The sequence below is a fragment of the Crassostrea angulata genome, chromosome 8 (genome assembly GCF_025612915.1).
Source record: "Crassostrea angulata isolate pt1a10 chromosome 8, ASM2561291v2, whole genome shotgun sequence".
Lineage (NCBI taxonomy): Eukaryota > Metazoa > Mollusca > Bivalvia > Ostreida > Ostreidae > Magallana > Magallana angulata.
The window spans coordinates 53,440,566-53,458,104 of NC_069118.1; the positions used below are offsets into that span (position 1 = coordinate 53,440,566).

Here is a 17,539-nt window from a genome sequence, read left to right on the forward strand (position 1 = left end):
AGTTTCTGAGAAATAACGCTCTAAAACAAGTCAGAGAAGGAAAAAAAAACATAACTAGAGAGCAATAAGGAGGTCTTCCGTTCGATTTTAGAAAGTGATATGACATCATCGACTTTGATTTTCGATAACAAAAAGCAGTGGAGTACTAATGTTTTTCTCTATCTTTTTTTTTATCTTACGTTGCTTTTTAAAATACTTGCATTTCTTATAATCGAGGTCGAACAGAAAAAACTTTATTACCTCTAGACCCTTAAACCCTAATAAGATAGACGCATGAAAAGTCATAACATTGTTAGGATATATAAACGTATTATTCTGCTTCTATAAACTTTCACATAATATCCCTCAGTAAAGGGCTATAGACAAAAAAAAACTTTATTATAGCTCTTCGGTCCCCTTATTTTAGAATCCCCCATTTTTGATATCAATTGAAAAGTCATTTAATTCTTTACACATTTTGTTTAACACGTGTATAGATATTAGTTACCACTCTTGAGATATGGGGGAAAGAACGTTAAAGGAGCCGATCCCTTATTTCCTTATAGGGGCCGTTTAACGAAATTCTGAAGTTTGCATATTTTTTATATTTACATCATTTTGAGCATCCTTTCTTAAAGACTATTTCAAGTATTTCAAAAAGTTTTCCTTTCTGAGATATAGGTGATCAAAATTTTAGACTTTTGGCCCCTAAAACTCCTAATTACGTTATACCGGATCAAATTATTAACTTGCTTGGATGCATAACTGTAAGATTACCATATTTACTTCTATAACCTTTCACAAAATATCTCTCAGTAGAGGGCTATAGATAAAAAAAAAAAAAGACCCATCTGGGTCCCTAATTTTAGGGACCAGCCCCTTTTCTTGATATCAAATGAAAGGTAATTTAATTTAAAACACATTTTGTTCAAGAAGTGTTACAAATTTGTTTCCGGTTTTTTTGTGATATCTGAGAAAGAATATTTTAGGGGCCGATCCCTTATCTCCTTATGGGGGCCGTTAAACGAAATTTGAGAAATTTCATATTGTTCAGTACATGATTTTGAGCATCTTTTCTTGTATACTGCATTCGGTTTTTTTCCTTATTGAGATATGGGTGATTAAAATTTTAGCCCGAAAAACCCTTAATTACGTAACACATGATCAAATCATTACTTTGCTTGGATACATAACTATAAGAAAAACATATCTGCCTCTATAACCTTTTACAAAATATCTTTCAGTTAAGAGCTACAGATGAAAGACTTTATAGCCCTTTTGTCGCCTAATTTTTAGGGGCCAGCCCTTTTTTCTTGATATTAAATAAAAGGTAATTTAATTTTAAACACTTTAATTCAAAAGTGTTTGGAAATTCGTTACCATTTTTGAGATATCTGAGAAAGAACATTTTAGAGGCCGATCCCTTATCTCATTATTGGGGCCGTTTAATGAAATTTTGAAAGTTACAAATTGTTTAGTACATCATTTTGAGCATCTTTTCTTCAAAACTGCATTTCAAAATATTTTTACTTTTTGAGATATGGATGATCAAAGTTTTGGACTTTTGACCTTAAAAACCCCTAATCACGTAACATACGGAAAAAAACATTATATTGTTTATGAACATAACTATAAGATAAAAATATTTGCTTCTTTGACTTATTACAAAATATCCCTCAGAAAAGGGCTTTAGATGAAATACTTTAGACCCATCTGGGTCCCTTATTTGAGGAGCCAGACCCTTTTTCTTGATATCAATCGAAAGCTCTTGTAAATAAAAACTCTTTTTGCAATGTATGTCTTAAAAGATTATTTTTAGAAAAAAGATTAACAAAGAAAACCTGAAAAAATTACAACGCTTTTCTAAACTATATTTTCGGGTCCAGGCGAGCTTCGGCACCTTTTTAGTCAGACAGATATGATTGACATTATACACAACTACAATCTTTTGTCTACCATTTCTGAAGATTTGAACTCAATAACTATTATAGTTTAGGAGGAGTTCCATGGACAAACTAACCCTACAAAAATCGCTAAAACGGAAATATATCGAAAACGGAAATGACATCATCAATATAAAAAAATTCCAATAAGGTTCAGATCAATACCAATCAGACCTGAAAGATTCACGAAAATCGACCGAGTCCTTTCTGAGAACTCGCGCGGACAAAATTTGTAAGAAAAAAAAAAGAAAAATTATAATAGGGAAAAAGAAACAAAGCAAAAACAATAAGGTCTTCCGTTGGAAACGGAAGACCTAAATAATAAAGAAAAAGAAACCATAGAATAACAATAGGAATAAGAAACCTAAGAAAAACAATAAGGTCTTCTGTTGGAAACGGAAGACCTTGATAATAACAGGGAAGAAGAAACTGAACAAAAACAATAAGGTCTTCCGTTGGAAACGGAAGATCTTAAAAAAAACCAATAGAATAACAAGAAGATCTTCCGTTGAAAACGGAAGACCCTAATAAGATAATATATTTTGGGGGTTTTTTTAATTTTGTTTGCGATGTTTAACTGGATATAATGGCTTGTATCCGTATTCCGAATTTACCAATTATTTTTTCAAGGCAAGTGCGATTTCTTTGTTCTCTGATGAAACGGAGGTCTGGTGAACTGGCATCGTTTAACGGCTAATGGATTTTGGACAAAATCATCTGATATTGTAACTCTGTATTCTTTTATTTGATGCGATTCTTGAACTATGAGTAAAATAGCTTCTATAGGTATCCGTACATGAAATCATTTGCCGGGTGTAAGCAACAGATCCAAGCTAAGTATGATTGCACTGTTCAGTATATAAAAAGACCTTATTGTAAGAAAGTCTAACTACTCAAGGAGTGTGACAAAAAATATTTGCATTTGGGCTTAACTTCATTCATATCTCATCTTTGTTGAAAACAAATGTCGAGGTTGTCCGCCACTGTATAAGTCAAATGAAGGTATGGAAATGCTTAAAATACGTGGTATGACAAGTACATGTAGTTTCTAATTTGTATTTGAATTACGCACATTTTTATAATATGAATGTTTGGACTTTTTCGACAAGAATGTCGAGAAACCCCCATATGAATCATGTTAAATAATATTTAAAGATGAAATTAATTCAATCGAACTATGGATCAGTAATAGAAATATTTCTCGAAAATTGTATGGACCCAAGCAATATTGAACACTAGTCTCGTTCAACCAAACGCTCGGCTGACACCGTAAATCTTCGACAAGCAAGAGAGACTCTCTGCTTGTCGAAGAATTACGGAGACAGCCGAGCTTCAAGTTGAACGAGACTATATTGAACTCTGGCGTAGGAATACACACGACTACAAAAAATATCTAAATTGTTGTACCATTTAAAATATGACTATTTTCAAGGTATTTATAAATAAGATTCCTTAAAAAACAATGCTTTAGCATACATTACAGCGAATTTATCAATTATTTTCAAGAACTAAGTCTTGTCAGCAGCGATGATTTGTGCTGAGGTCTAAACACTGTTTCACTTTCGGTTTGTCTGAGTAACTGCATATGAGAGTTGATTAAAATCAACTCCCAAAAATCGCTTACTATTTATATTTACCAATCTATCTATCGATCTACCAATCTATCTGTCGATCGATCGAAACCGTCCTGACTTCAATCCATCCAATTTTGCGCTTTTTTAGCTCATTAAACATTGTAAAATTCAGAAGACTGCCTTCCAAACTTAGAGTTCCTTTATTAAGTTTTACCTAATAGATAATAAACAGATATACAGTTAGCCTATCTATCAAGACGGAAAACGTGGCTTAATGGATTTAACAGCTTTAGAGTCCTCTCCTCCGGACAGCCCGCTCATTGATGAACATTGATGAATTATTTATCATCATGCACATACTCATTGGGTTCAAACAAAATATAGAAGATATGTGAATGTGTGGTTAGAACAAAATATTAATACTTTTAAAACAACTTTCGTTCATTCTACAAGCGATAAAAAATTATGTCGTATTTGTCCTTAAGCTACTTGCATATACGAGTGCTGACCTCAAATTTCCAAGTAGTGGAAGTAACCATATGCATGGAAGAATTAGCTATTCCATCTGTGTAATATGCTTCAGTCGCTTATTGTAAATTAAAAGAATTATTAAGAAAAAGATGTTAATCTAAATAATATAATTTGTACAAAATACAAAATATTCAAACAAACGTTTTTAAAAACACCCATTAAACCCAATAATAAGGATTCTGTATATGTCCTTCAAATCTCACTCCCTTCATTTAAACAATAAAATGCCTTCTTTGAAGATTCATTCGGGATATTAAGGAAGCAACATTGCAGAAAAAAATATATAAATTTTCATTGCAATCATCGCTTCTTTATATTGTCATGAAATCTTAAGTGGCAGGTAAAACAAACTTACAAGATGTGACAGATCGTTCAGAGTTCTTGAAAACTACCGAACACTTTAATTTCTGGAGGAAGAGTTATAACATTGCAATCACGTCTTTAATATTTTACCTTGGCCCTTTACATGTACACATATTGTTGTATGTAACTCTAAGGGTACTTGGTTGATAGATAAAAGTATATTCATATGAAACATTATGAATCATATGAAACATTAATCAATATTAGAAGAATGAAAAACTGTTTTTTCACTTTTGAGGGACAGTAAACATAGTTTAAATAATAACATGATGTTTGAGCAGCAGTGGCAATACCTCCTTGGCTGTATGAGAATTGATTTCTGTTCTATAAAGTCAGTAAGATTCAGAAAAAATTATAGGAATGCTAAATTTCTCCCAATGTCTCCTAAATCACTTTTAAAATTTTATCACCTTTCAATTTTAATGGATGTTTGTTGCTATTAAATGCATGTATTCATACTTTTAACTTTCTTTTTTTTACATACAAGTGATTTTCATGAGTGTAGAGTAAGGTTATTCTCTAATTTATCTACGTTATGATTATAATGATATATATGATTATAAAATCGTTTGATGTGTATTTGATGCTTAACCTCCTATCTTTAGTTATTGTTTTTCCGTACAAATATTTCAAGAATTTGTTGAAAAATGGCAGACATAAAAAAGAAGTGCATTTTAGTTGGAGATGGTGCTTGTGGTAAAACCTGTCTCTTCATGGTCTTCAGCAAAGACGAGTTTCCAGAAAGCTACAGTAATCCTTTGCTAGAAAAATATGTAACTGACTATGAAGTTGATGGAAAGCAGGTAAGAGATCCTCGGTATTCTTTTATTACAAAACTTTAAAGGGGCATGGTCACGATTTTGGTCAAATTCTATTTATATTTTTTTTAATACTTACAACGTTTAAAATGTAAACAAACGCTTTGTTTACACATCGAAGAATTTCAAGCCTTGTAACTCACTTATAACTCAACAAGTGACACTTAAATTTCTGTTGCCTATTCAAAATGCCTTTCTAAAGCATATAAGTATCAAAATCGGAAAAATAATTTTTGACCAAAATCGTGACCATGCCCCTTTAACGTAATTGAGTCTACACTTCATTTATGTTGAATTACATAAACACTGGCATCTACTATCAAAGTGAGTAATATTTTGTCGATTTAGAATGAAAAATGGTAACAATCACAAATCTGGCCTAATACACACATTAAGGTTAAATTTACATATTCACAAAATCTCTCAATTCACATATCTACGAAAACGTTGATGAAATATCAATTACATATCTTTTATTTTTTATTCTTATTGAGAGAAGCTATTATTTTTATCACAAATGCACATGCTACTGGTGATAATGCAATTGACTTTTTGACTTTGCCGAAAAAAATACAGAATTTTTTAAAAAACTCATAAAATGAATGAATGTGGAATGCTTGAATATCATTTGATAGAAGAGCCAATGCAAGCATTCCATGATTGTGTGTAAAGGGACCCCGTGATTCTACAGCATGCAGACTCAGGAGAACGTGCATACATTCGATTACTCATTCTATAAAGCCAATGCAGGTATTCAACGACAATCTCCAGCTTCATTACAGGCATTGATCAACTCTAGAACCAATGCAGATATTGAACCACTCTCTATAAGGCCATGCATGCAGGCAATAGACGACAATTTATTTAGCCAATGAAACCACTCTCTCTAGAGCTCAAACTGTATAAAGATAATAGAAACATGCACTTAGAGTGTTTGTAAAATCTTGCTACTTCCTCATTGAACAACACGGTGTCTGGAAACAGCTACATTGTTTTACAAGAATTCAAAAAAATGACAGGATCCTTCTGTAGAACAGTTGACAAAGCCCTCTGAGAAGGATCCTGCAGCTTGCTCTCAATATACTTCTTTAGTCTTTCACCGGGTACACCTCCTCGAACATCCCTTAATAAAAAAAAAGTAATACAAAACAACAATGGATGTAGATTCTTCGCCATGAAAATTCATAATACATATTGTCATACCCTTATATATGTTCTTCAGCCTATTTCAGAGTTGTGATGTTGATTAGTATTTCGGTCCAACATCAAAATTAATAGGCCACTACGTCATAGCTAATCAAAAGTCGTCCGATATCAGCAGAACTAGCCAATTAATAATTGTTGGATCTCGTGGAACCAAAACAGCCAAAGGACTCAAGTGCCACATGAATGGCTAGATTCTACTTGAAATGCATGCTTACTGTACGGTACATCTGTAAGGTACTTAGGGTATAACAAAACGGTTATTGTCTGGGTTTTGGGCAACAATTGATTTGTTGAACCTGAAGACAGGCTAAAAGACAGCCTTTGTCTTACAAGGACAACAGTGAAGTAGGGATCTAACATTCATCAGTCTCATCAAATGTCATAATTGTTTTGAAATACCAGAAAATTCGACTAATCAGGTCTGGGGCTCTATAAGATTTTTGTGACATCTTTATCTATCACAAATACTTATAATAAAGACTGTCTTTTTTTAGTTGTTGTTGATAATTTATTGTCCTTCTTGTCCATGTCTGGGTTGAGCACGTTTTGGATTTTAATTACAAGGCATGGTCTAATATGCATTTGCCTTTGCAACTGAGATGATGTAGGTTCTTTCCTTTGCATTATGACTATATATATATATATATATATATATATATATATATATATATATATATATATATATATATATATATATATATATATATAATAAAAAAAAGAAATGTACAGTTCCAAAGTTTCTATTGAATATTTTAATTGTTCATACTGTGTGAAAACACCTTTCACTCTCTTAGGATTTACCGGCACACACACACACACACACACACACACACACACACACACACACATATATATATATATATATATATATATATATATATATATATATATATATATATATATATATATGTGTGTAATGTATGTATGTTTAATTTCGTCATAATTAAAACTAAATAATGTTGACATTTGAGTTGCAGATTGAGTTAACAGTACAGGATACTCCGGGACAGGAAGACTACGACAGATTGCGTTCAATGTACTATCCGGATACAGACGTCGTACTTATATGCTTCTCTATAAATAGCCCTAGTACTTTAGAAAATACTGCAGCAAAATGGGCACCAGAAACCAAGAACTTCTGTCCCAATGCTCCCATTGTTCTGGTAGGCATCAAGAAAGACACAAGAAACGACCCCAATGAAATAAAGCGACTCCATGAAATGAAACGGGAACCGGTCACATCACAAGAGGGTCAGGCGATGGCCAAAGAAATCCAAGCTTTTGCTTACATTGAGTGCTCGGCTAAAACGAAGGAGGGGGTGAAGGAGGTTTTTGAGACGGCCGCAAGGGCGGCTCTTCAAGTCAAGAAAGGAAAGAAAGAAAAGAAGTGTTTATTGTTTTAGGACTACATGTGTTTGGAGATTATTGAACTTTTTGTATATTGTTAATTTCTAACTTCTTATGTTGGAAAGTAAAATTAATGAGGTTGGATATTATGAAAAATAAACGAATCTTTTATCTATTTGTGTATCAGAATGCTTGCATAGTCAAATCACACATTGTATCTTTGTAAATTTTGAATTAAAACAAGAGGCCCATGGGGCCACATCGCTCACCTGAGCAACAATGGGCGTTCAAATGATATTGTGTCATATGGTCCCTCGGTAGAATAACAAAAAATAGATAGTGTAAAGTATTCGAATTTTACACTTATTTTTGCATACACGTAATCTTTGACATTGTACCTTCATGAAATACTATTTTTTACCAGAATAAGAAAATCCCACGCAAGATATAAAACTAAACATTTGGTAGGGGTACACTGTTAAGTTGTTAACTTCCAATTCCCTATATGTTCGTTCTGCCCCCCCCCACCCCCCCCCACCCCCCCCCCCCCTCACACACACACTTTGTAAAGCGATCGAAATATATGAGAGCATATAGGTACATTTTTTTCATCAACTACTTATTAGTTATTGTATTTTCAAAAAAATATATAATAGTTATTGTTTTTTATTTTAAAAATCCTACATGTATAGATGTGAAAAAGAAAATTGTACCTCAATGTGCTCAATTCCTCAAATTAAAAACATTCAAAAATTTAATTTGTCTTCTCCATTATAAATCAATTGACTGTTATTTACCTCGCGTACAAACCAGGATAATTTTCCGTTGTGATATTTTCTTAGGAATAGCAATAATTACTTTATTCCCGCAACAGAAATGTGTCAGAACTATCGAAACTGTTTTAAAGATGTCGTTTTTATTTACTCGTGTCTGAAAAACTATCAAAATTGATGTAGATTTCACATGATTTATTGTATAAAGAGGGGGCCCCAGAGAGTAGGTATATACAGAATATCATTCTTTTATTTTGTTTGTACAAGTATTTAACATACTCTAATTCATATAGAATTTCTAATGTTCAACCAAAATTTCAGCGTCAATCGTAGAATTATAAGCAAGATACAGAGCTCACAGTTCGCCTAGGTTTGAGTCATATTTTGTTCACATGAGTTTATTACATTCAGCTTAAGATTTTTAACTTGGTATTTCCTATTCAGTATTGAAATGGAAAAAAAGAATGGCCTAAGATTTTCAATTCTTTTATTCACTCAAGACCAGTTCACTGGTATTTGAGGTTCAAAATCAGTTTATACAAATGTACACAAACACAGTCAAGGATCACATGTACAATAGGAGTAATAATGACGAAAAAAGGTGAAGTTTACAATACAATAAGTTGTTAAAGTTGGTTTCTTGAAAAACAGACTTTGAAAATTTTCTTTATAAATATTGACAATTTTTTTACTTTTTTAATCTTTAGTTTTTAAGATCTGTGTACAAACATAGAATTGTGAGCAAATCTCTGTATCTTGCTTATAATTCGAAGCTTAACACTGAAATATGGTTAGTAAATAGAAATTGTAAACAATTAAACACAAGAAACATGCACTATAACAAATAAAGAACACAATTTATTTTTTCGAAATGAATCATATACATATATATACCTGTATATATACCTACATATTTCCGTCAGCGGTATCAAACTCTATTTAAACTGAATTAACTCGAGAAAATGCCGAGCATCTTAACAAAACCTATTGCATTAATCTACCATTACGCAATGGATAATGCCGAGTTACCGATAGAATGAATTGTATTTCAGTACTTTTTTGATACATCAGATTTTGCTTCATTTGCGCAGGTAAACAGTTAACTGTTTGATTTACCGAAGTCTCTGTTTGATTTGATACGTAAAAATCACGAAATACAGACGATAGTTCCCAGGTTACAAAGCATAAATAATAAAAACGAAACGAAAATCAGAACAAGCTAACACCAACGTCATGTGTGAAAACTGCCAACGCATTGAAATATTTAGCCTCAATTTACTTCACAAAATCGGCACCAATATATTTTGCATGTTTCAAAATTTCCCTTCATACGCGAACTGTTGCACAACAAGCAAATTCATCATAGTCATATCGACCCTTTTTCGTATAAGGTCATGGCTGCTTTAAACAAAGAACCTCGTTTTAGAAGTATCGAATACGAGTCTTGGTAAAATGGGTATGCTAACCCGGGCCGTGGCAAAATAAAAGCCGGGGCAGGTCGGCAATCGTCAATTCCAAATACGCATTATTTTGCAGCAATATTTACAGCGAATACAAATATACAGGTCCATCAAATATCCTGAAATTTTAATAAGATTGGCAGATTAATAACTGCCAATCTTTTGTTTTGCCCAGGCCAAGTCTTGCCTACCCATTTTACCCGATACCGGTCCCGAAGCTATTAAACTGATTGAAACGCGCCTTTCCTTTATTATTATTTTCGTAATAACTCAGATTTGAAACAAAATTATCATTTAATTTTTGCAATTTATATTTTCCTTCCCATAAGGATAATTTACGCTAAACTACGTTGAATTGGACTCAGTAGTTCTTGAGAAGAAGATTTTTAAAAATGCACCCCCCTTTTTCTACAGTTTCAAGGTTTTTTCCGCTTTGAATACAGATCGGACTTTTATTTCTGCAATTTATATTCGCCCTCCCATAAGGATGCTTTGTGCCAAATTTGGTTGAGTTTACAGACGGACAGACAGACAGACGGACAGACAGACGGACGGACGGACGACGGACAAAATGTGATCAGAATAGCTCACTTGAGCTTTCAGCTCAGGTGAGCTAAAATGAGAAGCTGTTAGCTTATTTTCTTATGTCGAATTCGGAAAAAATTGGTGTGACCCATTATTCTTTTAAAAGTCTTGCTGTATCATGATCTTTGCAAATTTGAATCAAATTATTGTACTGTAGATCTAAGAACAAAATTTTTGGAGTCTGTACGGCAGAGATGAAAAATTATGATTGTAAAGGTAAAATATTTAGTCAAAGTTAACAAAACAAAGTATGCTCTCTCCTCCTTTTTCTTTACTCTCATTTAGAAATAAATGTGATCAGGGTTTATCTTCAATCAGGAACTTGTATGTCTAAAAACAAAAGTTAAAAATGACAAGTTTAGGAACCAAATTTTTAATGCAAACAGATGGATTGACGTCGAACATAGGGGGAATTAGCTCATTCATTGAGGAGAGCTTAAAAAAACATCTGAATGAACAATTCCTAAGTAATAAAAGAAACAAACTTAGATAAAAAGGCTATACGGTATCAAAATCAATGAATTGAGATGTCTTTTTTCTTAAAGCTGTAGTTTTTGAGACAAACGTATTTAAAGATGCGTTCTATTTATCACTATAGTGAAGTTTGCTTCAATCCTGGGTGTCCATTGCTAGCGAAACGTTACTGTTTTAAGAGTTTTAAATCAGCACTATACAAGGCGTTGTTAAAAATATTCGAAAAAGTGCAGAGTTTTGTTTAAAGGATCTTACAACACTGCCCTACTTTTACAGTTTTTTCCCTTAGTTTAAGATGTCTCATCTCTAAAGAAAATGTAAAGGCCAACGATTTTCCAGCAGATGCAAAGTATTCTGGAAAAATGTTCAGTTTATCTTTAATATTCGTTAGAAATACATCCTATGTCAACAACTAGTCATACATTATTTCTAAATTTCTTAAAATATTGTAAACACATTTTATATTTAAATTACTATACTTTTGAATTTTGACACATGGAAGCATAATGATAGTTTGTGGTTTTTTCCCATTCTGATTCAAATTTCTTCATTACTGATGAAATGATACGGTTTCATAGATAATATGAATCTAGGGTTGCTTGGCATCCTTTAGACGCGTGCTTCCGTCGAATACTGGCTTCTTGTCGATACGATCGCTTCGCTTGCTTCGTTTCCGTGTTAAAGTGTTGGTGACGATAAAAGGCTAACGTTCGATTGCCATTTGTGTAGAAGAAGGTAAGAGTAAAAACTATTAATAAACTCACATTAAAAAAAAAGATCTGAATAAATTGTTATTTATTATTATTACAGGCGTTGAATAGATCAAAAAGCTCATACCATTGTTTAGAGTCAACTGATAAATTTTAAGTACAAACTCAAAACTTAATTATAGAGTGGAGCTTAGATAAACCGCTACAGTTTAACAACTTAAAGATACATGATTGTACGTATCATGTAAATGGATGTATCTAATCCATATCTACTAATATTTGACAAAATGACAAGGCTCTCCGTCACTTGTCATGTTGATAGACTTGACAAGCAAGGAGTAAATCTATTCTTGAGCTTGTAAGCCTATTTCCAATATGTGCTGGTGTTCTATCAATATGATAATTTGTATAACCAATAGGATCTGCAAACAGAAATATGTATTTAAATCAAAACAATTTTTATTGTAGTTTGTTGTCGTGGCACTGTTTAAAACAATTTTCTTCAATAAACGTCGTGGTAACTACAAACTTCTTATGATCGCAAAACAGTTTACGTATTCATACATAGTAAAACGGTTGAACTTTTTAGTAAATTCCTTATACTTGAACCTAGTATATCTGCGTGATTTAACATTCCAATGAATTTTGGATATTGTTTTGCAGAATTTACTGAGATATGGCAACCATTAGAAAGAAGTTAGTGGTAGTAGGAGATAGTTCTTGTGGTAAATCCTGTCTCCTCACTGTTTTCAGCGGACACCAGTTCTCGGAACTATTTGAAAACTACACAACAAACGTCCAAATCGAGGGGAAAAAGGTTATGGTTGTTTTGAAATTCTTTTCTGTTTAACAAATTTCATAGAAGCCAATTATTGGACGTTCTAATAACTGTGATTAGAGGTGATTCGGACTTTAACACTTTAAACTAAGAATGGTCTGAATCAAATGTTGATTTATTACATGTAAAACATATGGCCTATAAATAATTTCTTTGTTATTTTGGGGTTTGTTTGGTTAGATGTTGCTTTTGAATTCCGTAGGTGACCTTTGCTATTAAATCCAAAACCATCTCATGCAATGTATTACACTGATTGGCTTTTTATTAATAAGAGTTCAAAACTTGATATTTGTTGTCTTGAACTTTTTTTTTATTATTGAAATATGCTACAAACACGTAACATCGTTTTTTAATGGGGGGGGGGGGACAAACATATACGATATTTTCTTGACAAGCAAAAAAAATCGGCAATAGTTAATTTTATCGTTATTGCTCTCAAATGATGTTAGTCTCCAATTCCCTTTTTGACCATGGACCATGGACCAATTGTTTTATGTTTTGTCTTCATGATGATTATTTACGACCTTTATTGATTGGTCCCTTTATTAAATGCTTTACACAATTAATCAATTTTTTTTTTAATTCCTGCGTGTTTTAAGTTATAATCTTCATAGTAAGGTTTTTTCGGCAGAGAAAACTTTGAGTGATACGTTTCATCTAATAATACTGTGGAATCATTTTTATTCTTTGGGGTCAATGTTCGTGAGTGGTCAAACTTGTCCCTGTTCGTGGGAACAAAATTTTGTTGGCAGTTTAAATGGGGATAATTTTAATAAATATGAAACAAATGATTGTGTTTAGGTTCGTAGATATGTAAATTTGTAGGCATGGGTTACCCACAAAAGCCACGAACATTGGTCCCCCATGAACAGTAACAGACAATTTATTAAAGAAACAAATCATAATTTTTACACGTCAATGCAATAAATATATAACTTAGATATTTAAGAATCCAAACAAACTAAAAATGTGTTTGTAAGCCTCTTTAAGGTTGGTTAGTAACTTATCGGGGATGATTCACTGCATATCATGTCTTCCTCCTAAGGAAGTCGCATTTTTTCAAGATCATCCGATTAGCCACCCGTTGCTTATAGCACATAGATTGAGGAAGTAAATGTAACACAGTAAGATTCCGCAAAATAAATAACTCACACAGAAAATAACCTTTAGATACAGAAAGAACCGTAATTAAAGTGGGGAAGCATTGATTAGCCAGGACTAGGCTTGAAATCGCCAAATACAGCAGGATGGGTCCATGAACTGTACGCTTGTACTGAAATCGAAATTCAATATAAATAAAAGAAAGGTGTAACACCTTGTTAAACAATACATTGATTTTATGATTTTTTTTGTTTTTTTGGGACAATACTTAATCAGATAAAAATATTTTGGCATTAAGATATATATATATATATATATATATATATATATATATATATATATATATATATATATATATATATATATATATATATATATATATATATATATATAAACATTTTAAAATAACATAAATTCAAAGTGATATTTAGATACTAATATCTCGACCCTTCAAATAAGAAGAGATCTGAGAGATGCAAAAGAGATGAAGTATTTTGTGGATGTTGTGTGAGCGATATTAAATCTTAGGAGATGTTGCGATTTCTTAGTATTTTTGCAATTATGTTAACTATTTTATATCTAGGGAAATATTACGATTTATGTGCTTGACATGTCGTAGGGGAATCACCGATGATCAAGTGTGCAGATGTTAGGAAACATAGGAATTGATGTTATTTGATAAAATATCACGAAGAAATGTAGCAAACAGGGAAATGGTCATGTAAAGTTTTCCTATGTTTATCTCAGTGTCTTTCCACAAATTTATTTAAAAATTAAATTTGTGAATACAGCTTAAGGTTTAAACTCCTTTTTTAATTGAAAGAAATATCTCTTCAATGCCTTCTTTTTGAATTGATGTCATATTGTATATTCCTTTATTAAATGAAATCCCTCAATTTTCTATATATTTAAGATGAATTTACTGAGTGTGGTCCGAACTCTAGGATCATATCGATATAGTGTTTGTTGTTTTGAATCCATATCACCTAAACAAACTACATTATACATGTACAAACAAATGTGAGTTTCTAAAACAGGTTTGACTTTTGAATTACAGGTTGAGTTGGCATTATGGGATACATCAGGGAAAAGAGAATACGACAGACTTCGCCTTCTCTCGTACCCCAACGCAGACGTCATTCTTCTCTGTTACTCCATCGACAACACTGAGAGTTTAGCAAATATCTCAGAAAAATGGGTACCGGAAGTTAAACTCTATTGTCCAAATACCCCCATGATTTTAATTGGAAACAAAAAAGACACCAGAAATGTCGAACGCTCACAAAAAGAACAAGAACCAGTCAAGTTAGAAGATGGAAAGGCGATGGCCGAAAAAATCAATGCTCTCGCCTACACTGAGTGTTCGGCTAAAACGAAGGAGGGAGTAAGAGGACTGTTTGAAACAGCCAGTCGGGCGGCTCTACGAGGCAAGAATACAACGAAGAATGAGTGTCTATTGCAGTGACAATGTTAAGAAAGGATATTGTCTTTTTGTGCCAAATAAATTTGTCTTAATTGTTGAAAATCTGATATGAGATTTGTGCTTGTCTAAAAAGAAACTTGAGGTGAAATGGGACACCTGTCAATATTCATGCAAATAAAAGGATTATTTTAATTAAAATACTTTTACTGTTATTAATTTTCAAATTTTACAATATTTGACCAAAAGATGTGTTATAAAAGTTTTGCAAAGGTTAAAATTATAAACGCCCCAGCATGTCTTACAGATTCGTTGTTAAGAGGGTTCAATGGCCGTGGCCATTTTCAGACTGTTTTGATCTTCTTTAGAAGAAGAGCTCGATAATATAAAAATAAGGGAAAAACCCAAAATCTTAAAGATAAGATATTTGGATTTTTCTTTACTTAATAATATTCATAGCTAAATAAATCACAATTAACAATTATAAACAGATATCATGGTTATAAATTAATTTCTTTACTATCTAGCCTCATTTACGCTCAAACCCATTGCGTTACGATGTTAAGTAACAATTTTGGGCATAGGCGTCGGAACCGGGGGGCTAGGGGGGGCTTAGCCCCCCCACTTTTTTTGCAAATGTAGACCTATCCATTAGGCACATAGCATTATAGAGGGTTTAGCCCCCCCCCCCCCCACTTTTTATCGCCGGAAGAATAGTTGTCCCTAAATTAACCGTGAAAGATTGATAAGGTTGGAGTAATAGGCCGACCCCCCCCCCCCCCCCCCACGGATTAGGAATTTCATGATTTGGGGGAGAAAAAAAAATGTTTTTGGATAGGCCAACTACTCTCCCCCCCCCCCCCACCCCCCCCCCCCCACCCCCACGGATTAGGATTTTCATGATTTTGGGAAATATTTGTGAGGATTTTTCTAGCCCCCCCCCCCCCCCCCCCCACTTTCAATTTGCTTCCGACGCCAGTGTTGGGAAAGAAAAAAATCATTTTGATGAAGATATAATCAATGGAAGATGGGGGAATAAGATGGTGCAAATGCCCATTCGGTTTAGTAGTGAAATACAATTTTAAATTTATTTTTCCCCAATTTTAAAATCTATTCAAATATATTATAATACAACTTTCGAAAGCAAAATTTATAACTATAGTCAGTTTTTAATATATTTAACAAAAAATAAGAAAAAAAATGTTGTCGGAAATTTTGGTGGTATAGAACCCATAACATAAAAACCCTAGATATATAAGGTTAGCTTATGCCAGGTACTCTAACCACTGAGTTATTTCTGACACAACAAAGTGGGCTTTTTAAATATTATGTGTGACTAAGGTCACGAACTACCAGACTTGTATTATTTTTTTCAATACGTTCAGTTGTTGGGATACAAAATGATATTTTTAATGTATAGTGGGTCATCTCTCCACGTTTCTGTTGATTGAAATCGGTTTGTTTTCCAATAGACCTTAATTAGACTATTAGAAAAATATGGAGCACAGACCCGCTCTATAAAAGAAAATGCCTTGAGGTTCTAAAAAATGACAATATTTGCAGGTTTTGATACGTATACGCCTGTTTGAGTCACCATATTCCAAGTATTGAACATGCCTATAGGTTACAAATCAATGATTCGTTAAATATATATTGTTTTAAATGATTAAAAAAAAACCATCAGATTTATTGATACTTTCATTTTTCAGTAGCCTGTCCGACCGCGTATGGGCATTTTACACGCCTTATCCACACATCTTCTTTTGTCAAAATATAATATGTACATTAATCTTAAAAATGTTTTGAAATTATGTCAATTAGAACAAATATTAATAAAATCTTTAAAAACAATAAATTTTATTTAAAAAGTCTAAACGAATTCAAAACGTCCCTAAGCGTTGGTTTCATTATGTTAATGGTTCTATTACAGTCAAAGATATTTTGGTATCTGGCATTTGTATTAAAATACAGTTTTGTTGTGACCTGATGAAAACTTTCTGCCAGTCGTATTTTAGACACCAAAATTCAACTTTAAGTTCTGGAGTCACAGTTCGAACAATTTCAAATCTATGCTATATATACATAAACATGCGCGAATCCAGAAACATTTTCCGGGGGGGGGGGGTCCGACGGCTATTTCAGTTTACCAGGGGTGGTCCGAGGCATATTTTTGTTATTTTTATAATGTAATTTAAAGAAATTTCAATTTTACAGGGTAGGGGGTCCGGAATCTAGAATCGACAGCCAGATTTCTTGCATATATACTGGTAGTACATTCCTCATTTGTGTGCACGTGAGTCCGCATCTCTTTAATGCAGCTAGTACTGCCAGTTAAGGATGGTTTTAAAGCCCCTTTATTTGTTGTGGAATCAATTTTTGAAAGAAATTAATAAAAAATATTCCTATGTTTACCTTTG

The 17,539-nt window shown here is 32.8% G+C and overlaps 1 protein-coding gene across 1 annotated transcript; it reads left to right on the forward strand.

Annotated features, from left to right (window-relative positions):
- The first annotated feature begins 5,037 nt into the window (after window positions 1-5,037).
- On the forward strand, window positions 5,038-15,308 carry LOC128159522 (ras-like GTP-binding protein Rho1). Its single transcript, XM_052822641.1, has 3 exons — window positions 5,038-5,193; window positions 7,392-7,775; window positions 14,760-15,308. Exons 1-3 carry the CDS (start codon window positions 5,038-5,040, stop codon window positions 15,165-15,167), a joined length of 948 nt encoding a protein of 315 aa, XP_052678601.1. The 3' UTR covers window positions 15,168-15,308.
- Window positions 15,309-17,539: the final 2,231 nt, after the last annotated feature.

Excerpts from the sequence above, each read along its gene's own strand:
- LOC128159522 (XM_052822641.1), top strand. The coding sequence starts at position 5,038 with ATGGCAGACATAAAAAAGAAGTGCATTTTAGTTGGAGATGGTGCTTGT. Across the intron at positions 5,194-7,391 it reads ATGAAGTTGATGGAAAGCAG|ATTGAGTTAACAGTACAGGA; the intron begins GTAAGAGATCCT and ends TTTGAGTTGCAG. Across the intron at positions 7,776-14,759 it reads CCGCAAGGGCGGCTCTTCAA|GTTGAGTTGGCATTATGGGA; the intron begins GTCAAGAAAGGA and ends TTTGAATTACAG.